Raw genomic sequence first — 25773 nt, 5'->3', positions numbered from 1 at the left:
CAGTGATCGGCTGGCATCTGGAAACCCTCCCTCGTCTCCTTGTTGCTATATTTAGCTTCTTTCACTGTGGCAGTTGCAGCACGAGACGTGGCTAGCATATTCCTACCTCCATTTGCCCACAACCCCACTGAAGCAGGAGAGCTGGAGAGATTTGACCCAATGTAACATCTCTCCCTCGCTCCCCGACCATCTGCCCATCAGGTCCTACCCAGAGAGAGAGGGAGAGACAAAGGGGGAAAAGGCTGGAAACAAGAGTAGTGTAAGTAGTAGTGATGTATCTGAGAGTATGGTAGACAAAGCAGAGTGTGTTTTCAGATCGGCTACACCAATGCTGCACTTTTCTTACAGAGAACACAATTATTCTAGCTCCAGCATCAAGGCTGTAACCATGGAGTCAGCACTGGAGGGAACCAAATCTAACACCACTGCCCCCCCTCCCATTAATTCCTGTAATGTCTGATAGTTTACTGAATGATAGTGCTCTGTTTTTTATTTGTAGGTAATGGCAAGGATTAGAGATAGGAAGAAACTGAAAAGTATATATGACTATATATTATATACTATTATACTACTATACTATTATATAAGTCCTGATATTGTGATAACATTTAGCAAACTAATGTCAAACTAATAAATAATAATGCCTGGTTGCCTGTTGTAGCATAGCAGTTTTTTAATTTATATTTTTATGTGAACATATGGCATGTACATTTTGAGCAGTTTGATCCTCAGCTGAGACACTATGCCTCACTTTCCCATCTCAGTTCCTAAATCACCTGTACAGGTAAGCTTGTTCTTTCCTCAGTGCAGATACTAATAGCCTCACATTGGGGAAAATGGTGATTGTGATGTAACAAGAGAATAAATCTTGTTTTCAGGACAGCTCGTTTGGATACTAATAAACATAAAGCAATGAATGTTCACTAGAGGATATCCAATTCTCAACTCTTTGATTGGTTTATTGATCCACTCTCCTTTTAGCTTAACTCTTATACATCTTCTATTTTTCCTCATTCTTTTCTCATCCTGTTCCCTTTGTCTCTGTTGTTTTTCTCTCTTTGTTTTGCTCAGTCTCTTTTTCTTGGCGTCTAGTCTGAGGGAAGCACGGGAATAGATGCAGACATTAATATTAGCCCAGTCAGACTGAGCTTTTGTTACAGGTCTGGGCTGGATAGTCTTTGTGTCTGTGCAGGGGGAACACCACTCACCATTATTATCTTTATAACCAGGAAGGAGAGAACACTAGATTTTCATATGTGATTTTTTTTTTTTAGGAACTGGATGGCTGACATGGCCTCCACCAAGAGATGAAATCATCTGATTGACTAGTATTTTATGACTTAAGCTATCCCACAGTGCAGTGGAACTGAAACTGTACATACATTGGCAAGCTCTCCGGAAGAACCACTGAAAACGATCCATGCAGTCAATATAGCAATACTATATCCCCTACCTTGTTGCCAATGGGAAAAGGAGACCCCCTGGCAATTTACAGTAACACTTTCAATAAGCTGCACTACAATGGTGCTCTGGTACATTCCCCTTTAGAGCAGGGGAGTTCAGTCTCTAACCGTAGTGAAATTAGTCTCTCTTAGCAGTAGCTCAGAGGCAGAATGTCTTTTTCCACTCCTGCTGCTATATTGTGGCCCTTCTTTTACCCAGTCAAATATAAAAATAATCACATCTTAATTGCTTTTGGTTGAAGATGCATCATTTTGAAAAGAACCTAATGAGATCTGTTAGTCATTATTTGGCTTTAAATTCTGGTGATCCACATTTATCATCATTAAACGTGTTCATATTCATGTGTCAGGAGGAAGGTCCTTCTATCAAAGTGCTACAGTTTTCCAAAGATGATGTACATAAGGCTTTCATCCCTGCTGTGGCTGCCTGTTCCTCCACCTTAACTTGATTTGGTCACGTGGATGCACAATGTGCACTCAGAGGTTGTAATTAGTCACAGGTTATGAAAATCTTGATAAGCCACACTGGGATTCTTAGGGAAAATGTAAGAAATAGTTTAGTGTTACTTCATTTACATACTTTTTTTTTTTTACAGTATAACATCTAAATATGTAACCATTAGTACATTCTAAGATATCATAATGACTGATGGTAGCTGTGATTTCTAAACTTTAATTGCTTGAAAATTGATTGTCACCAGGCGTAAGATAAATATGAGCATTATTTCTCTGCAAATCTGAGGGTGTGTGTGTATGTGTGCGTGTGTGCGTTTGTTGGAAGTGGGTTGTGTGGGTCTGTATGTTGTTTGTCTGTGCCTTTATGAGAGTTCATATCTCCCCGGTGAGTGACACTGACTGTAGATCTTGTTGGCATATTTGGTGTCGCCTGTCAACAGTAATGCAGAGCAGAACTTTAATTGATATTTGTGTGTATGCTACTGTGTGTCAGTGCCTGTTTATGCACGCATAAACACACAGTGTCTCAGTGAGGCAGATGGTAAGTAGAGGACTTTTCTTCTGACAAGTAAGGAATATGCTGTATGTTGTTCAAGCTGCGTTTGTGCGTCACCTTGTGCACTCACTAATACATGTAAGTCTGCACCGTACGTGTGTCACATGTGGCATTTTTCTTCCTACTCACAACTGGAGTCATTCTTGAAATAAATGTCCAGGTGCAGCAGAAGAGCAGCTTGTCGCTCACTGTCTCACCTATTATACGCCAGAGTGCATCTTAAGTTCAGTTACACATCTGAAATAAAAAAAAATAAATAAAAAATTACATATTAATATATTTTTCTCTCTTTTCCGTGAGGAAGAAGGAGGAGATGTGATTTTAGGGATTTTAATGTCTCAGTTATACTTTTTTTGTGGAAATTTCAAATCAGACACATTCTTCCAAGATGAAATTTTTCATTTTCATTTATTTAAATAGACTACTGTGATACATCATTCCACGTTTGCTTGCAATGTGCAGCATGTCATATGTTAGTTTTTTGTTAACATTTCTGTTAAAAATTTTTCATTCACATTTTAATATTGCTAATAAAAAAACCCACAAAGAATTTCAGTTTATTTGGTGGTAACCCATTACTGCTAATTCTTTGTTTACCCTTGAGGAAAGTAGGTTTGTTGTTTATCGTGAATTTATTAGGTACACTTGGTGAGAGCTTATGTGGTACCGCCCTTTGACAAAGCTTGTCTTTAAGGCTCGGTTTTTTGTTAACACTGTTTTAAAGAGGTTTTCACTAAACCTTATGATTATGTTTAAGCCTGCAGTTTGTGGTATAAACTGGTAAATGTATAAGAGACTGCAGTTTTACATTTTGGCATGCAAACTAATTATAAAAACATTTTATTCAGCTGCACAATACATGTGTATTATTAACTAATATTATGGTCTTCTTCTACTCTAGCAGCAACATATTTATGGCATGTTAAGACAGTCCTTATGTAAAATCCAAAACAAGCTTCCCCATGTGTTTCAATAGCATATTGAAATGTTAAAAAAAGAGGTAGAATTGATGTGATGATTTCCAAACTACACAGATATTGCTTGAACTCTGATGGTAGCTGATTGAGAGGGATTGCTTTTGAATGTGTCTACACATTGTTTTAGGCAAAATTCTGCATTTTGAAGAAGAGAAGGACTATTAAGAGTGAACCGTAGTAGAAATCTATTGCAAAAAGAACCCAGACAGGTAACCAAGGTGGCAAAACAGGGCATCTGGGTGATGCGCCTGACATGTAGGAAAGGCAGGTTGACAGTGACAGGTTAAAAAAAAAAAAGAAGTTCACATTCATTGAAAAGCACACAAGGGATACTGGCAGGTGATGTGTCAGCATCGTGACATGATTTCAGACATGCCTCCAGGAGTTACACTTGAGGAAACAATCCAGCCATACCACAAAAGAGCCTACAACCCCTATTGATCTTGTCATTCCAGATCTTTACCAGATGGGTCTGAGCTATGACAGCAGGGGACAGGTGATACCATCTGAGCTTTTACTGCTTCATGAGAGGACTTACTGTTGTTAGCTGAGGCAATGGTTAGTTTCAATAGAGGCATGTGTTCACATTTTCTAGACTGTCTGGTCTCTTGTCATTTAGAAATCTTGGCTTAGCTGGATAGTTTTTAAATAATTGATAGGTTTATCTTGGAAAAGTGTTAACTGGTAAAAAATTTGCCCTTGAAATGGAATCAATGAAATGACTTGTGGCATTGCTACACAAATGGGCAGATGCAGAGAGAAGTGTGTCGTCACACTTGGTAGTGGTTGAAGAAAATGCACATGCTCAAACAGACTTAACCGACAAACCACACTGGCCAGTTGGAAAATTTCAGTAAGTTTCCTAGGCAACCAGCGAGGGTGCACTGCTCCTTGGCACACCCTGAGAGTAACTGCCTGATGATATGCAAATTTAAGACAACAGAAGCTAAAGTGGGGAAAAAAAGAAAAGGTTGAGAGGCATGGTAAAACTGTTCTTAAAATCTGATTAGATTAGATTAGATTATATAATTATAGATTATGATATGTGATATGTATACTGTAAGTTTACTGTAAGTTTACAGTTTGTTTGCTGACTGCAGGCACTGTTGCTGGCTAATGTGGTTGTTAAGATGCAGGATAGTCCTCTGTGTCGTGCTGCTGTGGTGCTTCACGAGGCAATGCAGAGAAATACCATGTACAGTTAAAATGCAGTCTGTGTAAGAGAGACTGAGGCAAACAGAGAGTTTGGCATAGAGGAATACAAAATAGCAATACAAAATAATCTGTTAATTTGTGTGCGTGTTATGTGTGCATTTTCTTTTGTCATGATGTTCTCCCATAACTGATTCTCCGTTGTGGCTTGTCCATTTAAAGTTAAAGCACTTGCTCATCAGTGCTGTTTCAAGAACTGAATCCTTTTTGTCCCGTTTATAGTTGTAGTTTTCTAAATAAGAAGTTAACACTTGTTACTATGGTAATGCTAATATTATATTGGCATTGGTGTTATCAGCTGAGATTGACGGGGGTTCAGAGAGGGAAGTTCAAGAAACCTTAGCAGTCACCCGGTGTCAGTGAGCAAGAGTTGGCAGTATAAATCAGACCAAATGCTGAATGTGAAGTGGCTGATAGTGGCCGCTGGCGATTACAGCCTGCTTGCTCCTTATAGATTCAGGTTCAGGGTTCTCTGCAGATGAAAGATTAGAAGATAAGGTTCCTCTGAATCTCTGTGTTTAAAGCTTCTCAATTTGAAGCTGTTAGAACTACACATCTATAATCTCTCAGCCTCTACCTGGATCTCACTACTTATTTTTCTCTTTCTGGTGTCCTATATGCAAACACTGGCACCCTCTTGCACCCCTTTCATTCCCAGTGCAGCCAGAGAAGAGCCAAAGAAGTCTTTGGGTCCTGTCATTGTTAAAACTACAGGATATTCTGTTTTTGGAGACATTTATGCTATGGTGCCATGAGTCATAAAAAGTATATGCAACATTGGCCTGCTGACAGAGAACATAGACAACTCTTAAGATTTTGATCCACATGCCAGCTATGATATTTATGACCTAAAACAAATAATAAATAATAAATAATCAGCCACAACATTAAAACCACAGACAGGTGAAGTGAATAACATTAATCATCTGTTTATAATACAAAGTTTTGCTGGTAAACTTTAGATTCTGGGAAGTCATGTGGCTCTTCTTTGACACACCACCCTCCTAAACGTTGCAGACCAAATACCAGCTCTTCAGGGCCCACCTGGAGCCCCCCACCCCCCACTCCCAATGCACAGGACCCAAAGGATCAAGCATTTCGAAGACAGTGACCACAAAATACCCCCAGAGGTCCTGTGTCTGACAGGTCAGAGCCATTTTGACAGCACAGGGGGACCTACAGAACATTAAGCAGGTTGTTTTAATGTTGCAGCTGGGTGATGTAAATTGCTGTCTCTATGAAATTGTAACAAGCTCTATATAGACACCCCTGTCACACATTTCTGTGAAATTATAGCAGTTTTTGGCTGTCTTTACAGAGAATAATATCTTTGTTGGTCATTGTGCACTGTCCCATAAGATAAAATAGGCTTTTAAACTCCTTTCTGTCATTGAGATTCATGTTGTACTGCTCCTATAGCACTCAGTGGGTCACCCACACACTTTCACACACTTTCTGGTCTACTTTTCTTGACAGCACGCCAATTCAACACAAATTAAGCTCAACTATTCGTATCAAATGGACAGAATGAACCACGCACCATTGTCCATAATTAGGGACAAGTCCAGCCTCAGCATTTTCTGTGTGAGTAGTGTGTAGTGTGTGATCACACAATGTCTTTCAAGGTGTCTGAATCTTGATGGTAGCCCATTAATTCGAGTTAATTGAATCAATGTTAAGCCCCCCCCCCTTTCCCCATACACACACACACACACACACACACACCTTGTCTCAGGGGTGTATGATGGTAATTGTTCAGATGTAAACCCTTGGGTGTTATGTTCATTTTACGCTATGGGATGTGGGGACTGACTAAAGACTCCACACAGTGTATACACCCACAGTTAGTGTCCTGTAGCCAGTAAGGCCTAAGATTAAAGATAGAGGCTTGTTCATGGTATTTGAAAATATCCCCAACAAACAGACAGCATGTTAACTGTTTGAGAGCTAAGCTGTAGTATGTGATTACCAAAAGGTTGTCTTATTCTGACTGTGATGGACACAAATAGAGCATCCTGCCTTTGTATTAGTTTGTGTGGTGGCCAGATGTGTCTTCATGACCTGTTTACATGTAACAGCAGTGTTTCATGGTTGGATGAGTAAAAAGATGTCTGTTATTTGCTGTTAACATGATGCAAAAATTCTGTTCTTTTTTTATTAGAAGGCAGCGATCCGTTGCTCTGCTCTGCATTCAGCTAAAGGCATAAGGCTAAACAGGGAGGGAAAGACTTGTCTAAGTTATTGGCACACCACATTTAACTGTGACTGACTGTGTCTGCACTGTACACATCAGTGAACACCTAACAAACTTCAGTTTGGGGCAGAGTAATTAAATGTTCCAAATTGAGACTGATTTCCATTTTCCATTCTAATTTGTCACATCATGTAAAGAACTCAGTTTGGGAGACAATGGGTGTTTTTCCCACTTCACGAATTTGCTGCCACAGAACTCATCAGCATAAGCTAATGGCCAAGCTTATTTCACTTAAACACTCATATTATTGAACCAAAGTTAATTCAGCTGAAACTCTGTCACTCATAAAAAAGATGCTGTTCACTGAGAATCAATGGCTTTATTCCCTAATGAAGCAGAGTGCTTTCTAAAGCACTGATTAATTCTGCTGCTGACTAATATGCTTCTCAGTTCTTTCTTGTGTGGGCACTGCTGTGACACATCTGACATGAAACTGAATACCAGGTCCAAGTGTAATATGTAGCCCATTGCCACTGATGCCGTGTTTAATATCACATGGTGTCTGTCTTCTGCTAAACTCTGGTAATCCTCTGACAAGTGGAAATTGAGCTCTTCCTAGCTTAAACTTTGAGAAATTTTGTCTAATTGATTTTTGGCTGAAATTGCACATTACTGAAAGCTGATGTTGTGGCTTTTTTTTTAAAGATCCAGGAGGAGGACTATTGACTATTTGATCCCCAAATCGCATTAGACAGTTCATCTTTGGACTCAAAGGCTTGGTTTAGTGTTGTTAGAATGAGTTATGGTGATGTCTTTTGAACAGTATTTTTTATTTAACCTCTGTGCTCTTGGCATATTGAGATATAGTAGACAGAAGGAGATGGAGAAGCAGAGAACAACACACTCAGTGAGGGGGCGGTATAAAGACAGCGAGTCAGCATACGTCAGAAAATAACATGTGCTACCTCTTGCTGCTCATCTGTTAGAAATTGCTACTTTAACGTTGCTGTAGAATATGCAGGGCTAAAAGATGTAGCAGCATTAGTTTATATCCCTGTTGCTGAATCCACTCGTGCAGGATGCTCAGACTGAGACAGAGAAACATATGCACTTGTTATCATCCTGGACTCTGGCCAAACACCAGGAAACCCAAAGAGCAGAGAGCCAGGGAAGGAGGAGAAGACAGAGGCAGTTCATTTTGTCTGTCGGTCAAATAAACAAAGCTTGTCCACAGTTGATTGAAAGCATAACGAGCATGCGGACGTGCTATACGGTAGTGTCCAGCAGCAGAACTTTCCTGTTAAACACTTTCTCTTTATTCTCCAGTTTACAAGGCAACAAACTCATATTAGGTATACTAGTAGTGTGTATTATTCCTTTAGGGCACTGGTCAGGACTTTTAGCTCTTCCCACATCCAGCAGGAGGTTCAGTGCTGTTAATTAGTGCATATGTCATCTGGGCAGCGACAGCCAGAGGTCTTGGGAGATTGAGGCTGGGCTGTGTGAGAGTCATTACACTCCATCATCTCAGCACTGCTCTGTTCTTTTTTACTTCACTTCACCACTACGCTTCACTCTCCTTTCTCTTCTCTGTCGATGCATCACTTCTTGCTAAAAGGCAACAACAATGCCCTGTCTCTTTCTATTGTGACTGGATGCCATCTGTGCCTTCAGAGATACTAGAGTCATGCCCTGCTCCATGCATCATGCCTGCCTGCGTAATCACGAACAAACACATACAAACAATACGTCGTAATTAGAAAGGTGCTTTTGGGCCGGGTTTTGAATTCAGATGTGGAATGATGTAATATGCATTTGCATTTGTCTCCATTCAGTTGACCTGTTTGCACTTGCTTGAACTTGTGTTTCCCTCTTAAATGGAATGACTCAACACATTCAGTAGCTCTTACTTTCTTAAAATTCTCTTTGAGTGTAATGCATTTAGCCTCATTTCTGTGCCATTAAAGACAGAGTCTTACAGAGTCTAGCACGCTGCTTGTGTTCATAAATGTGCATACAGAACAACAGGGCTGACTTGTTAGGTCAGATTTTTTGTTTTTGCATTAGTGCAGCCCCTTAAGAGTTGCCACTTGCTTATACAGCAGGTTTACATTCACATCACAAATTATAAAGTCCAGAATTCTTCTACTAACAAATGGTAGAACTGCAAGAATTAATATATTTGTGACTTTTAGAAGCATAAAGAGAGACTCACACCTTTAAACCTAGTTATATTTGCCCTCCAAATGCCCAGTGATACATATGTAGCTTTAGGCCATCTAATATAGCAATTAATTGAAAACACAGCCTTCCTTCACGCTTCCCCTGATTGTTGTCCAATCATGCTCCACAAGTGTGACTCGCTGTTTGTCTCTCATCTCCTCCCTCAAGCCTCTACTCTCCTGTCCAATCATCCTTCACTTATGTTTCTAATTTAAACAGACAAAAGATCAAGGCTTGGCCTTTGATACTGAAGAGAAGAACGTTATTCCCAGGGTGTCTGATCTCAGTGTGTGAATGAGTTTAACAAGGAGGGACATTGATAAACACACAAGGCCATACACATGTAAACAAGCGGGAACACACCCTGCATGTGCACTTTGGCAGAAGAACATGATTCTGTACTTTTCATGAGAAATTGCATCTTGAGTGTCATGACAAGCTTATTCTTCTACTCGAATGTCCCTTTATTTATGAGGAAAGTGCCCCTCCAGCTCTCCTTAGCAGGGATTTTTCAGTTCTCTTACAAGAACATTTTAGTGTCACGTTGTCTGCTGATATCATAGGCTCTATAGAGGTCATGCTTATTCTAGTTATAAAGTTAATGGAACGCAGGCCTGCGTCTAATGATAAGGTTCATTATCAGATTATTGTCTCATTTAATCATTTAGTCTATGAGGTGTCAGAAACCAGTAAAAATGCCCATACCAGTTTCTAGCAATCCATAGAAATGTCTTCAAATATTTAGATTTGGCTGACTAACAGACCAAAACCATTTCATTTAGAGATTTTGTTTAGTTCAAAACATTACCTTCTCCTTGAGCATTTCTGCCTGGGTCACGTCAGGTTTTCATCTGCAATAGTGGATGTTTAACAGGGAAAACGGTAACTCCCATTATCTCACTGTGCTTCACTACATCATCAGTCTGACACACATGCACATGCACTTCATGTGTTTTCAAGCAGCAAACTGCTACCACTGCATCTGCCGCTAAGCACTGTGGTGTAATTTGGCAGGTTCGCAATTTGCAGATACCAGCCTCCCATGACATGATTAAGTTATTAAGCAATTACAAATCAAACTAGTCATAAACATTGTTTATTGGCTCAATCCAAATAATCAAACCAGAGCTAGTGAGCCAGTTCTACGGTGTTGGTATTGTGAATGCTCATTTATTGGTTCATTTGTGTGATGCAAATTGCATTAGATTCAAAGAGAATTTTAAGGAAGTTCTCTGACAGCTCCTGCTTTATTTCCCTTGGTGTATTTCCCGTCTTTGTTGTGGTCACATGATGACCCATAGGAGGAAGCTGAAAAAGTGCCGTGGCAAACAACTATATGCATCATGAAAGCAACAGCAGCTCTCATTTCTTGACACCTCTCCTGCCATCGACTGACCTCACCTGCTCTTGTGCTTACACTGGAAACAATGAATGTGATAAGTGTTCACTGTCTGAAAGTAGCTAAATTAACTCACACAAACCCTGTCTCTTGTACTTCAGAGATGATATATTGTCACTTTCAGCAAACATAAAGTCATTTTTTTAATACTGGTACATGCAGTGCCACAATGTCTTTTCTTGACCTTGAAATAATCTTTTCCAGTCTGTTTGTGGTTCAACAGTTCAAACTGTTCACAATTCAAAATGTCCTTGTCTTACTTTAAATATCATTTCCTCAGAAACATTCTCAGGGCTACTGTTGCCTCTTTGCCCCAAAAACAACTGGGAATGTGGGATTAAAGCTCTTTCTCTTTCCACACGTTTGGAAACTGCAACATTTAATTTAAAATGCACAAAATATATTTTTAAATACAGTATGATATGATGCATGTGCAACAGCCTCATTTATCAATAGAGTCTCGGATTAAGTCTGTTAAGGTCTTTTAGTATTATAGTCTCCAAAGTGTCTAAGCTATGGTGACTTATTTTGTGGAAAGAAATTTCAGTAACAATATGTTTCTATCTTATATTTGCCACCACTTATTACTTTTCAAAGGTCGTTGTGATTACACAATCAAGCCTTTGATAGACTGATAGGCAGAAACACACAAATATGTTCACATGCAGTTGAATGCACTCAATAACTGCACACTTCCTGGTGTTAAAAGCATTTTTTAGCATTTTAGTATTCTGCACTTTCTCTCTCTCTCTCTCTCTCTCTCTCTCTGACTCAGTGGCTTAATTTGTTTGTCTTCTTTCTAACTCACTCACTCCTTCTCTCTCTTTCATGCTTTGAATGTTATATCCAGTCTGGCTGGCTCTGCATTGCAGTTTAAAGGCACGACTGGGCAAATTCATTCATAGCCTTTATTTAGACCTCTGGGACACTTTGAGGCAAGACCCTTGTTTTCAGTAGCACCAAGGAACCACTGCGAAACAGTGAAGGACCTGTCCATTCATTCAGACTGTGTGTGTGTGTGTGTGTGTGTTGAGGATAGCATCCCCAGCACCCTTCTCAACAAGAGTCACACAATTCACAAGTCAAGGTCAAATAAAAACAGTTTTCTGCCTTTTGTACCGTTCACTTTTCCCACCAGATTTAGCAGCACTTGGTTAATTTGGCAGTTTTTGCTGTTTTCTTCCAGGAAAGACTGTGCAACCTTCCAGCCTTGTTTGTGTTGTTACACAATACTCTGAATTATTTTGTATTGTCCTTATTGTCCTTAAATCTTTCAAACCTCAACTAATCATCTTCTTTACCGAATCACTGTGCATTTGATTTATTCCTTCCACCATACTTCACATAATAACTTGGCACTCTTAGCTTTAACAGTGGAGGGCCTCTCCAGCTTGATGGTGTTTGTTTTGGCTTTAATTCATTAAATATTAATCTTAAAAAGATTTATGACTGCTGTTTGTTGTTCTAGATAGTAGAAAACTTTAATCAATTGTGAAGAGATTGAAGAGATTAATTTTAAGACAAGGCCAGAACAATGGCTCATTTTCAGAGTTCATGTGAAAAAGTCAGAACCTCAGCCGCTGATTGGTTGATTGTGAATGAAGAGAATATTAGCTGTCCGCTGGCATTATGGGATAGACAGTTGATGGCTAACAACCATGATGACTACAACAACAATAACTGTTTTCAACAAAGAAAATGGATAAACATTCACAGAAGACATTCCGTGTCAGATTTATCATTACGGATTTATTTTACAAGCTCTCCAAAAGGATACTGCAGATCAAAGCTGGATTACAAAGGGATATGATTACACTGATTTCTGGCAAAAGAACGTAAGTCTCTCATATACATTTGTAGTTTAACTGAAAATTATATAATTAATCAGATGTTTAACACAATCACAATAGAATGACTACACCAGTTGTGCATGTGCTTGACTTCTCTGAAACAATTAGTTTATAACAGACAGTATCCAGAAGTGTTGAGAAAGTGTGGATAAATTGACAGTTACATATTAATAAGGCAACTTACTTTGTGGAAATAAAAGTCTCTGGGGAGTTGTGGTCTGACAGACAGTTAGTTTGACTGTGCTGGTGTGTTCACTGTTAGCCTGATTTTACTGGTGCAGTTATAAATGTCCCAGGACACCTGAAAGGTTTGGAACACAGAGAGAGAATGTCAGTATATCAGTGGAAATCCAGACAGTGATTTTAAATGTATCCTTAGTGCAGTTTGGTCTTGAATGAAGTTCAAATCTACAGTTTTAAGTGCATGTAATGTTGAGCTACACAAATTTGAACAAGGCTGATTGACAATTTGAATACAAGGAACAAGCTTTTCTTAAGATTAAGGAGGAGATGACAGGATGGGCCCCTCTCAACCTTGAATATGCTGACAATATCAGCCTTGTTTCAGGGTCTTTTTTTCATTTTCAATGGTAGGAGATGCTAGGATTCTTGCCATTCTACTTTGAATACATAATTTCACTAATATACTGGTGCATTAAACATTACAAGACCATTTTACACATCATATTTTACTGTTGGAATGTTGCAGATGTGCCATTGTTGATATGGAGAAGGACTTCTGCGCAAAAAGAAATGGGTCACATTCACAGATCACTTGCATGTGCTAAAAACTCAAGAAAAGGTCTATCATTTGTTCTGTATATTCGGAAATACATTTAACAAGATAAGGCAGTAGTGGTACAGAATCCTTCTTCCGTTGTGTTTCCCAAAGGGTGTTGCACATTGCTATATGGAGTTATTCTCACTGATTACAGCTGACCTATGAGTTCTGACATATCAGATCCAAGACATTAGGAGTCAGGGAGATGTCAGTAATGTCATGAGGTCTAATCACCCATTGTAAGTCAAGACAGTTCTGTGTAGGGTCTTTATGAGTGCCAATAGCTCAGCATCTTATCACGGGAAGAGGTCTGTAGGGTCCAGACATAACACTGATCTGTGTTAATGTATTATATGCAAACTATGCCTTACGGTTAAGTTAGATTGATTTTCACTGGCGTTAGTTATAGTTCACTGTTTCAGATCAGTATAAAGCACCACTTTACCTGAAGGTACACAAAAAATATAAACAATCGTGAAACAATAATGAAGTAATGATGGATTACTTAGTAACTCTTCAATATTACTTATCACTGCGTGGGGTGCACCAAAACAGTAACTAATGTTTAAGTAATTAAATATGAATGAGTCAGTAGTGGTTTTATGATGATAGCAGCCAGTTGCTTTCAGCCAGGGAAGATGTAGTGTAATTTCTTTTAAATTTGAACAACATGATTAACACCATAGTTAGTGTATTATATCTTGAATGCCATGTAAACCAACCTAAGTAAGTAAATAAGGTATTTTGGCTCTGATTAAGCTTACACCTTGCACTGATCAACAAATATTCATGCTCAGTACATTGTATGACTGAATGTGAGCCTAAAAACAGCACATAAATGTTTAACCAATCAGGTATAATGATGTGATGCATCTACCTCTTCTTGTTCTTAAATTGATAGATGAGCTGGTCCTAAATATTGTAATTCCATTGTCACTGCAGTTGGTATTAAGCACCAAAGTAGTTCTTTTATGAAACCATGCTTGGGGTTATTCCCATAGCCAAGTGTTTTACTGCTGATGCTTTTACCAAAACAGTGTCAGCAGTGTGTAAACATGGGATGACATGCAGGCTGAAAAGCAGGCTTGGTGCACTCAATGGGTGGACAGCACACTTTATGAGTCGTGAGGTGTCCGGCTTTCACTCTAATGTCAGTCATGTTTTTTTTTGTTTGTTTTTTTTATAATGTGGATTCAAGCACACTCACTTTACACTCAAACGGACAAGGAGACACAGTCAGACACAGATTAACAAGGACAAGTGATGCACAGAGACTCAAGGACCCGCAGTTACATAAACACACATCTTGTCCTGGCACCTTGAGAACTAAACTCAAGGTTATTTAGCTGCAAACTACAAATGTGGTTGATAAGAAAAGTGGAACATATACCCACAGACCCTGTAGAGTTTGACCCAGCTTTAAAATGCTGTGCAGTTGTGTGCTGCAATGTGTACAGTGAGGGAAGCATTCACTTTCTTGTTTGATGTATTTGCATTGAAAGATGAAAACATATTTCAAAAGCAACATATGAGCAATAAATGAATAAATAAGTTAAGAAAAAAAAAGATGTCCCTCATATCCTAGTCCCTTTCCTTTGCTTAACAAAGATTCTTTGATGTCTCTGTCTTGCTTTGAGTCATCTTCTATACTAATCAGTGATGAACAGTGTCTAACTCTATGTGTTTGATGGTTTTATTACAAGCTGTATGAGCAGCCCGGTGGACTGACAGTGTGTCAGATCTAACAGCAGTGGCCTAAAACTAGTAGAACTGTTAGTGTGTGCATCATGTGTATATTATGTAAAGCCCCAGTGTTTCAAATGGTATTATTGTTGGCACTGCTGTCACAAAGACAACCGGATCACTTTCAGTTTCCCTCAAAGTAGCATCTACCAACACATGACAAAATCGTAAGGCTATTCATTCATTTAGTCTGTAACAGGGACATGAAAGCAGATAGAAATAGTGCCAAGCAGCCAGCCTGATTGGATCGCCACTCAGCCTTCATTTTTAGATTTCATGCCCAGTGGCAGACAAAATTGCACTGTGAAAGCAAGGTCTAGTAGGGACCCAATTTAACTCCCAATAGGGTCATTATTCTATAGCCTTTACATTGTGCCATCAACATTTACCTCGTAAAGATACGTTAAAGCAAAAAACTTTTCTAATTGAACTTGCCAGTTCAGATTTAAAAAAACAACAACAAAAATTTCTGTACTGTAAAAGTATACATTTTTGCATCAACACAGACAAAACTAGTAGCAAATGTTTTTTTTGTTTTTTTTTAATTCTTCTTTTTTTCTTTCAATTATGGTGGGAAAACCAGTTTTCTGATTGCCCTGTAGTGTGTGAAATACTGTGGCTTCTTTGTAGAGTTACTACAGCGTCCAGTTTCTGAAAAACCCTGGATATGAGAAGTTTTGTTCATAACCAGTATTAAATGATAAATGATGTTCACAGCTGTTTTTTATAATCCACCACAGCTTACTTTTACTCTTGTTTTGTATGTGCAGTATGTATCAGTGATCACGTACTGTAATTAGTGCAGTTACCCCTGAAAGTGACTTTGCTTTAAGTGCTCTAAGTCCTGCATGAGGATAATGACACATAAGGACAGCAAGCTTGTTTTATTGGTATTGCAATGGCTCTTGTTTTTGATGAATTCGGTTGAGAGCATGGGCAGCACAGTGGTGCCGTGGTTAACACTGTCGCCTAGCAAGAGGCTTCCAGGTTCGAATCCCGGTGGGTTTTCTCCAGATACTTCAGCTTCCTCCCACAATCCCAAAATTAGGTTGATTGGCTGCTCTGCATTGTCCCTAGGTGTGAGTGTGTGTGTGTGGTTGTCTGTGTTTGTGTGTCAGCGCTTATCTGCCGTCCAGGTTGTACCCCGTCTCTCGCCTGTAGTGAGCTGGGACAGGCTCCATATATAATTATTTTAATTATCATATAATTTGAATTGATACTTTTATTGATACTTTTTCAAGTCACATAACATGCATTTGTTTGTGAGTCTGTGTTCATTCATTGTTGTATGGCTGTTGATGGTAAAATCTCCCTATTTCGACAAGACTCCCCCAAGAGGCCTCCTTAATCCTAAGCCAACTCTCACGTTAATGAAAAAGACAGCTTATCTGAAAGTGAAGACACAGCTTTTCAAAGCTATATTTGTTTTTTGTTTTTTACACTGGGGGGGGGGATTATGTTCTTCAGGTTTTCACGTAGACACTGGCAGGCTTTATTAGAAAAGCAGCCACGAGGAGGACTGGAGTTTGTTGATGTTGCTGCCTGTGGCATTTTTATGCATAAACACAGAATTAAACCTTTGTATTTTTGTGCATTATTGTGAAGATTGCTATTTTGGCTTGATTGGTCCCAGTACTCAGCCAAGTCTGCAAGACAAGCAAGAGGCTTTTTATATTCAAACAGCACAGGCAAATTGAGAAAACTGGTACTACTCAGATCATCTTTAACCTGATGATACTGTTGTCCAAAAGTGTGGCTCTTCCTGTTGAGAGCGCAGGTTTGAGCACAGTCTCATTATAGATTGTTATCTTGTTGTTATATTATCTTATTTGAAGTTGTTAAAATAGTTGGAGTAAAGTTGCCAGAGAGAATATTGAGCTACTTGTACCATGACCTTTTTTCCATTCTTAAAACTGAAATAGCTATAGGCGGTAAGAGTGCAGCAGTTGTCTGCAGTGTATTGCAGTTTTTTTGTTTGTTTGTTTGTTTGTTTTTTTTTAATTTTCACTGCAACCAGGCCAACTCAGATAGATGCCTCCCAACAGAATGTTAAAGAGTGTTTATGGTGTATAGTAAATAGCACAGGCTTTTTGCAGAGACACATTTTAGTAAAGGCTGGACTTGACGGCCTCACAGAGTCAGACAAGCTCAAGTTTTATCAAGAGATTTAAGTCTGGAGACAACCACTCGAGAACCAATTTAGCCCAATCAGATTTATCAACCAATCAGTGAATGTCGAGATGATAACATGACTTTCCGGCTCTATAAACGCCCAAACATCATTATCTACTACCTGTCTGAAGGAGGAAGCTGTCAATCATCTGCCTCCTTTTTTTAGTCAGTAAGATTGACCGTATCAAGGCGAGTAGCACTTCTGTTTTTGCACTTTCCTTTTCTTTGAGTCGCTCTAGGCTGATACTGCTGTACGATTTAATGGATACCATGCTGAACAGGAGTGGTGTCCTTAAGTCCTTTAAGAGAGGTAATATGGGCTGCTGGTCCTAATCTGCACTAAAAGCTCGCCTTCTTCTAGATGTTTACTAGACATTTGCTGCTGAAGGGTGTCTTGATCCCACAGAAAACCCTTGATCATTTCCCAAACTCAAGAGCATGTCAAAAATACTCAGGAAAGAAGTATCAGAACATTTTCTTGTAATGCTCAACTATTTCTGGACCTGACCTTGACTGGAGTGATGTACAAAAACATTTTTTCAATCCTTTTTTCTGAGAAGTCAGAATTCTACCTCCTGATAATATTGTAATTCTATTACATGCTTTTATGTCCTTGCACCAACAGCTGCTGTAATGTTCTGTAATGCTAAGAATTTACATGGATCCACTGTTATCTCAGTAAGATCTGCTTATGTGTAGCCGCTTCTGAACGTCCATCTGCATGTGACTCGTCCAGTAGCTGTGCTGTATTGCCTGTGAGAAGGTGTGATTTCTCAACAACTGGGTCTGAGTGTCAAAAACTTGTTGGTGCTGAACGGGAGTATGAGAGGAGAGGATCCGAATCAATACTGCAGGCAGCATTAATTGATTTATTGCTTGTGGGTTTTGCACCCCCCCCCCCCTCTTTATCTCCCTGTGTCTCTCTCTCTCTCTCTCTCTCTCTCTGTCTCTCTCTCTCTGTAGCTGAGGCTCCACAATGTGGTAACCAGAGGGAAGTGCTCTGCCTTGCCAGTATTACCATAGTCCTTTACACTCTGAATGGTCTGGAACACAGCATGGCGCTGTATTTCAAAGGTTAACTTCAGCAACATACAGCTAGTATGTGAGGTTTAGTCAACCTTTAACCTTTAACAATTTTTTTTTTTTTTTCTGGAGCAGAGAGTACCTCATCTTAGAGGAGGATCTCAGCCTATGCATTACATATACGGTGGTTATTGTGAGAGCAGAGGTGAAACAAGCGGATTCTGTCTTTCATATTTATCCCACTTGCATTCATACCTGTGAGCTGTTTCATTTATGACTGGAGACAGAGCTAATGCAGCTGTTGGTATAGCAGTTAGGTATTGCTGGCCTTAATTTGAGAGCATGAATAATGCTCCCTCGCATGTAGATTTGAATTCAAAGGGGTGTCCGTGTTTCTCTGAACGCTTTTGCTTACATTATGTTTTTGTTTACTTTAGTATGGGATAGGGTGACCTTTCGTGAAACGTAATGGATAATGTTGAAATGCTAGCATACCTATATGGAAAGACCTTGCCTCTCCCCCCAGGCACGACATTAGAAGTTAAATAAACGCCTCGTTTCATATTCTAGCACATTTTTTCGGCACCCAAATGTTCTATTTATGTTAATCAGTAAAATGTCACTCTTCAGTGTGTTAGTTTTATTTAACTGTGTGGTATATGATATTTAGAAAAATTTGTTATACTTAACCCTCTCCCCTCTTTTCTTCTTGTCTCTGCAGAAATGTATGAAATTCAATGTGGATGCACCTATCTGGCTGTCCAAGCAGCGGATCCTGTGTACTCTCAACCAGAGTCTGAAGGATGTACTCAACTATGGTCTATTCCAGCCAGCTTACAATGGCAAGGCTGGCAAGTTTCTGGATGAGGAGAGACAGCTAAGGGAATATCCTTTCCCATCCATCGCTCCTGTACCTTACCTGGAGGTGGGTATGAATCATGTGTATGTATGAGGCTTTGAAGAATGACAGGATGGTACATGCCATCACACCATATATAATCTCTCTGTCTGTATACCAATTATGCACCACACTGTGATTATAGAGATAAAGGAAAAAACAATTCACACAAGATTCGCTCTTATCTTTTCTGAAACATTTACATTTACATTTTTCTGTCACTGCTTAAAATATGTTGATGGAAACAGAAAAGGCAGAACTCAAAGCTTAGGTCAGAGTACAGCAATACAACAGTGTACTACATGTACATGCATATTTTGGATTTACTGCCTGAGTAATTAGCTTTGCAAGACATAAGTATAAGTAAAACATAAGCATTTCACGAATACTAAATGCATATGGCAAAACAGATCAGGTGAAGAGAATGACTCAGTCCATGTCCCTTTTTCATATATAACAACAGGTTTCTCTGGCACTAGTGTTACATCAGAGAGCATGAGATCTAGTGACCTGGGATCTGGGGTTAATTATCCAACCTTGAAAGCAGAGAAGGACTCGTAACATATCCAAATAACATAGGAGTCAGCTTCTTTATTTCAGGTCAAATTCATTTGTAACAACAAGGTGAGAGTATATGAAATTTACCTGTAAGAGCCGTTGCAGTGGAGCCTCAGATCTTTTCATACTAAACCATGTGGTGCCTGTTGTCACTTCTCAGTCATCTTATAAGCTATTGTTATTGAACAGCATCTGCTGTAGTCTTTTTGAAGTGTGTGTGTGTGTGTGTGTACGCACCCCAGGCACACAGAATGTGGGTGTGGGTACGTGCAACATTGTGCATGCAGTGTGTGTTTTTCTGTCGTGATGTGTCAGTCAAACCAGCAGCAATAATACCATGCTCAATGACAGCGTGTTGTCTGGAGCGGCTGTCATCTCTCGCAGATAATTGTTGTGCTTGTCCATCATGGGTTTTGATCTGAGAGAAGCGCAGCCGTAAGATATGTTGCTCTACAGGCAGCAGTATTAAGATGTCAACCGGTTCTCTGATTGGTCATATCTGTTTTCACTAGTTTTATGATGTGTCAAGAGATGGAGAACATAAAGATTTACATTCCCCCTTGAGCATTGGTTTAATGTCAGTTCCTGATGCACTGGGAAATACTGCGATTATTATTAACTACAATATTGCTTATGACAGTCTCAGCTTGCTTTGAAGATTTTAATATATATCTTTAATAAAAAGGCTTTCTCATGTTTTCTTTGGTGGTACAACGCTTCATATAACCAAAATCATTTTTTTCTCCCTCTCTCGCTTCCTCTTATCGTGACTCTTATTATATCAGGTTTTCTTATTGTTTCAGGTTGGAGTAGGCCTCTTAATGTCAGTTACCCAGCAAAAGTAGACCTTTGAAAACTTTCAGGCTGGAGGATCATTATAGCTTTAATAATTTGCCAAAAAATTAATAAGATGTGTCTTAAGTAAAGCTAATTCTGACAAGTGACCTTTAGTAAAATGTTGTTTGATGTAACACAAAAGGCTCAAGTAAGTGTGCAGTCAGTGACTCAGAAAGCCAACATCACATTCACATTGGCCTTGACTTTGGAGTTAGACATCAAATTGGCATTTTAAACTATAAACTGTTTTAATTTATACGAACCAGACAAACATTAGACAGTACACAACAGAATTGTTAGTTTAGCTCTACTCTAAGCTTAACGCTGATGTTGTAAGATCAGGTTGTTTTTAAGATAATTCTGGTGAACCTACCTGAGTGTCATACACAAGTCCAGAAGGCCCCTGGGCTCTGCCTAAGGATTGATATCAGGAGAATGCTAGTTTTAAATGGCATCTGCCGTTGGCAAATGGTATACATTAAGAACCTGAGTGACATGGCCCTGTCACTGGCAGTGACATATGTGGATACTTCAGGCAAATGTCATTCAAACTACAGTCAAACAGTAAATGTCGCACAAGGAAAGATGTGTAACACGGAAGAAGTTAATATTGTCATGTGATTTTTTTTTTTTTTTTAATATAGAATATTAATTATTATATCACACTTTTCCTGTTTAATCTGGTCTGTACTTGTTTTATCTGTTCCCTTTCTAACTTGTCAATGGTTTACAAGCACACAATCTAGCTGAATAGATGTGGGCATGCAGCATTTGTCTGCTTCTGCGCTGCTGGAGGACTGCGTGTGTGTATGTGTGTGCGTGTGTGTGTGTGTGTGTGTCTGTGTGTGTCACTGACAGACCAGCAGTTATTCCCTGAGGTCTATGGTGTGTAGAGGTGATTGACAGGTTTGGATTAGCAGCTCAAAACCCCCTCTGCTCTGTCACAGATTTACCCTGTTGAACATCGCACATTGGTGGAGAAGGAGATGTGCACCCACACACACACACACGGATTCTTGAAAGCAGCTGCACACGCGGATGCACGTACACACACACACGTACAGAACTGAATTATATTATGTGTCTGGGCAGTGAAAGTTTTTAAACCTATTACAGGCTGTCAGTGTTCAGGAAACCTGTGTATTAAACAAGAGTCTTGCGAAAGGCTTAATGTATAATCTGCTTTTGACGAGCTGGGAAATGGTGCAGTAGGAGACCAAAGTTGAGTGCAACAGAAAATAGAAACTGGATGATTGTGCAGTTGTGAAAGCACAATTGGATCAAGTGTACCCATCATTATCAAAGTGCAAAAATGTTTTTTTATTTTAATAATCTTTTCAGAAACTCAAGAAACTTGACATGTCACAATACACAGTGTGACATGCTTACACAGTAACTGCAATTAGATTGCAAATCCAGATTTCATACAAGTATGGTCACATCGGTCTCATTTATAAATATGATGCAATGATATTGCAATATCACCATTTGGAACAAGCTTTGGTGTTTTTTGTTTTTCTTAAACATCTGTCACGGTATAGTTAATTGATTAGAGCAGCAACAATACAAATCCAGTACAGTTTGGTTTGATTCGTACAGGGTTGGTTAGCACTATTGAATGGACAATATGTGTAATGGTAAATTGAGTTACTGAATGAAGCCTAGTGTTTATTTTTTTTAGTGTATTGTAAAGTCCAACAATCCATGCAATAATGAATTGCCCATATTTGATCATTATGATCAAATGAGGAGTTGAGAATAGCTGAGAATTTCCCCATTGCAGGACTAATAAAGGTTTATCTTATCCTTGTCTTGTCTTAAATGTAGTCCATGTTCTGGTACAATATTTGATTGAGAGAAGTGTCTTGGTTGCGTTATGGCATTTTGGATGTGAGATTAACTGTTGTACTTGGAAGCATGTTGTTAAAGAGAACTGTTTGAACAGTTTTTTTTGTTTTTTAAAGAAAAGGTAAACTGTATTGTTTGCTTAATTGCACATACACATGTGTGTGTGTCCAGACACATACAAAAAGAATGGGTAAGAACGGCTCAACCTCTTGTGTTTGCTGTGTTTCAGTTCCGCTATAAAAGACGTGTCTACACCCAGACTCACCTGGATGAAAAGCAGCTGTCTAAGCTCCACACCAAGGTAAGACCAAACCGCTATGCACTCTGTCATCCTGACATCTGAAGAGCTTATGCTGTGTACATTCTTGTAAACTGAGTGGATGACACGTATGCATTAAATAAAGCTTTGGTTGCTTATACCTCATATAGCATGGTGGCCAAGTGGTTACAGCAAGTGCTTGATAAGAGGTGGCAGCTCAGCTAGATGTGTTTGTTCATTTGTTTGTAATTGCAGTACACCCTTTAGGCCACCCAAAGCCTTAAGAGCTGCATGAGGACAATATGTGTGCTTGTAAACAAAGCAGCATGGTAGACGTCACCCACCCTCCACTGATCGTATTGTCAAAGTCTGTACCAGATTGACAATATGCGTAACAGGCATTTGTGCTTTACTGACTGGTGAAGAAGGCAAGGCAGGTTTAGAAAAATCTGTCTTTACTTGTTGGGTAGGCAGGCTCATTAATAGCACCAAAAAGGCAGTCCAAATTGGCACAGAGAACTAAAGTGGAAACGCAGGCAGATGGTGGTCAAGGGCCGGCAGGTAGTCACAAATTCAGAGAGAGAGAGAGAGAACAGGACAAAGACTGGCTCGGCGAGGCTGCTGAGCAACCTAGACAATTTGGCAGAGTGTGAAAACTGGCCGAACACTGTATACAGCATACTATGATGAGTGAAGTCATGGAAAAGAGGTGTGCAAGCAGGTGACTAATCAGGTGATCCTCTAAAGCAGCAAGTCACCAATGGACGACTAGTGGATAGATGAAAAATAGCAGCTTTTAAACACCAGGGGATGTAAATAAGCTTGATAGAACAAATTAAACCATGTTGTTGTGTGAGTGGAACAGACAGAAGAAAGAATCGAATGGATTTGCATCAAACCCCATCAGTAGGCAGGAAATTTACAGTGGAGGGAATTAACAGTGTCAATTGAATGTTTTGTGTGTCGGACAGACAGAGAACAATAGCGAGGAGATGCTGGTGGGCACAGATTTGCAGTTTTGATAATTTGTGCAGAAGTTTTTCTTCACCCTCGTTGCTGTCAAAAGCTCATTCTACAATTTCAGCTTAACTTGACTGATAAAACTGATATAACGTAATAGTGTTTCAGCATGTGCAGATTTTTGTCATTGGCTATTGAAACATGCTGCGTCACATAATTATTTGATGAATTAAACACCACTTAGTCAGACAAAAAATGTAAGCTACTATCACCCCTTATGTGTGACTAATAGATGTGTTAGATGTGTTTTTCTCGTAGTTCATGTACTAATGTTCAGGAGTTACGGCTTAATGCTGATTAGCTTTTCAGCGAGCTCCATGTACTTTATCCCATGAGAAAATTTGATTATATTGTTAATCCTCACTAGTCATAGTTGGAGGAGTGAGTGCTGTTTTTTTCTATAATATTATAATATTTGTGGAAGGGAATAACACATTTTGCATTATTGGTGTATTGGTACATTGTCATGGCAATGAATTTGGCTGCCTTGGCTGACTTTGTGTGTCTCTAAATTGCTTTGAACTTAAAGAATGGACAGGACGACAGCACCTCAGAACAATATATATCCAGGATATTGCAAGAAAGGCATCGATTTTACAAAAGGTGGCATACAGTAGGCCTGTTATGGTCAAAGTATGTACGAGAGAATTACTAACATTTAGTTGAACATTTGGGGAAAAAAAGAGAGAAAGACATTTAAAATATCACCTTCAGTTCTTTGTTTTTTGCTATTTTTTCTTCTACTGTACTGCGCGGACAGTGAGTGTTTTCTGCTGTGTACTTCTGTTGAGCCCATCAGACAGAAAGAGAATGAGAAATGGTGAATGAGAGGGAAATGCAGGAGAGCAGTGATGAGACGGATGAGTCATGCTGTCAAATGTTGTTTCGGGTTTAAGCAGTCTAGTGTAAGGTGCTGCCGTCTGCTGCTGCGCTACTGTGACAAAATATATGATTATTATTAAATTGACATACTCAGCCCAGCTGCAATTTAGATACTAATTTAACACGATAAATCATCTATAAAGAGAGAATTCATTTTGATTGGCCTGCCTTGCAAGCCAGTCGGACTGAAAACGATAAAATTCTCAAATGGAAAAAAGGAGTGGTAATTCTCCAGCCACACAGCACTGTCTCGCTGAGTAGGAACCTTAATGTGTGAATGGGCTGTGAAAGCCACCATGCTGTTTTGTCCTACGTAATCCAGGACAGCTGTTATTGGAGAGAGTGAAGGTGGTAATTTGGCAGCCATTGTAAATCCTTGTTTTCCTCTTACTAATCTGCAAGCGGAGGCACTGGCCATTATATTATATATCAGGTCAAATGCACGTATTTAAAAGAAAATGCTTTGTGTATTTTTTTAATATTTTGTGTAGATTCACACTTTGAATGACTACTTGCAGTTACAATACAACCCGGCTGCTGTAGCAGGTCCACTGCTTCATCAGTGAAAGTAGAAGGAATGCAGTTCAACTTGTGATGTTACTCTTAGTACTCCTAGTACTAGTTTGTAACCTGTACTGAAAATCACTGCAGATATATGAAGCTGTTTCTCTATAAAATACTTTTTAAACTGTATCTAAGTTGAATATTTATTATTTCTAGCAGTAGTGGTAGTCTGCTGATTTATCCAGTCAGGACTGTTAAAGGCTTTTTATGAGTATATACGAGTAATGTCTTAAAGTAATGGCAAACCAATGCTTTCTTTTTGAATGGTAAATTTACTTGTGTTGCATAAAGATCTCCAGGGGTAAAGAGGGAAATCCTGTCACTGGTGACTTTTGCAGCCTTGGAAGTCACAATGTTTACTATTCACCCTGTAGCAAGCTGTCCTGTTAGGGAGAGGTCAAGCATTAGCCTACTTTGCTGGTATGGAGCTCATTAGCCGCAGGGTGAAGTTTAAAATGAGGTCATAATTGATAGGATTTTCCCATTCTTTTTCACCCTTCTTCACCCGACCCAACTGGACCTCCCCACCCCAGAGCTGTCCTGGTTAACCATGCTGGGCAGCTGTAGAAAATTTACATAGTATTCTTTAGGGGGGAAAAAAGTTTATGTATGGTGTGTGGGTTTTTGGTGTAGGAGGTCAGCCATGTGATGGACAGAGTTACAGAATGGATGGCTTTCTTGTGCGTGACAAAGGGCTTCCACTGATAGAAATTGTTTAGTCTTCAGTTATTACTATTACTATTATTGTTATTATTCACATTGACATGTTTAGTAACCAACAGGATATCTGTTTGTTAGGAAAAGAGTACTGATGATCAGCTCTTCATATGTGTTCTGGGGGGGGTGGGGGGGGTTAGA

The 25773-nt window shown here is 39.3% G+C and overlaps 1 protein-coding gene across 11 annotated transcripts in view; it reads left to right on the top strand.

The window, feature by feature from the left end:
- shank3a (SH3 and multiple ankyrin repeat domains 3a) overlaps positions 1-25773 on the top strand; it is a 156544-nt gene that overhangs the window by 31491 nt on the left and 99280 nt on the right. For all 11 annotated transcript variants that reach the window (XR_006843901.1, XM_046395045.1, XM_046395041.1 and 8 more), the window contains 2 exons: positions 18771-18974; positions 22420-22491. Coding sequence is in view for 10 of the 11 variants with exons in the window: in XM_046395041.1 (XP_046250997.1) it covers positions 18771-18974; positions 22420-22491 (276 nt within the window). In the remaining variant the exon portion in view is untranslated. The remainder of the gene's footprint in view (positions 1-18770; positions 18975-22419; positions 22492-25773) is intronic.

This window comes from Scatophagus argus, chromosome 7 (assembly GCF_020382885.2).
Source record: "Scatophagus argus isolate fScaArg1 chromosome 7, fScaArg1.pri, whole genome shotgun sequence".
NCBI lineage: Eukaryota > Metazoa > Chordata > Actinopteri > Scatophagidae > Scatophagus > Scatophagus argus.
This window is presented reverse-complemented; position numbering and strand designations above follow the sequence as displayed.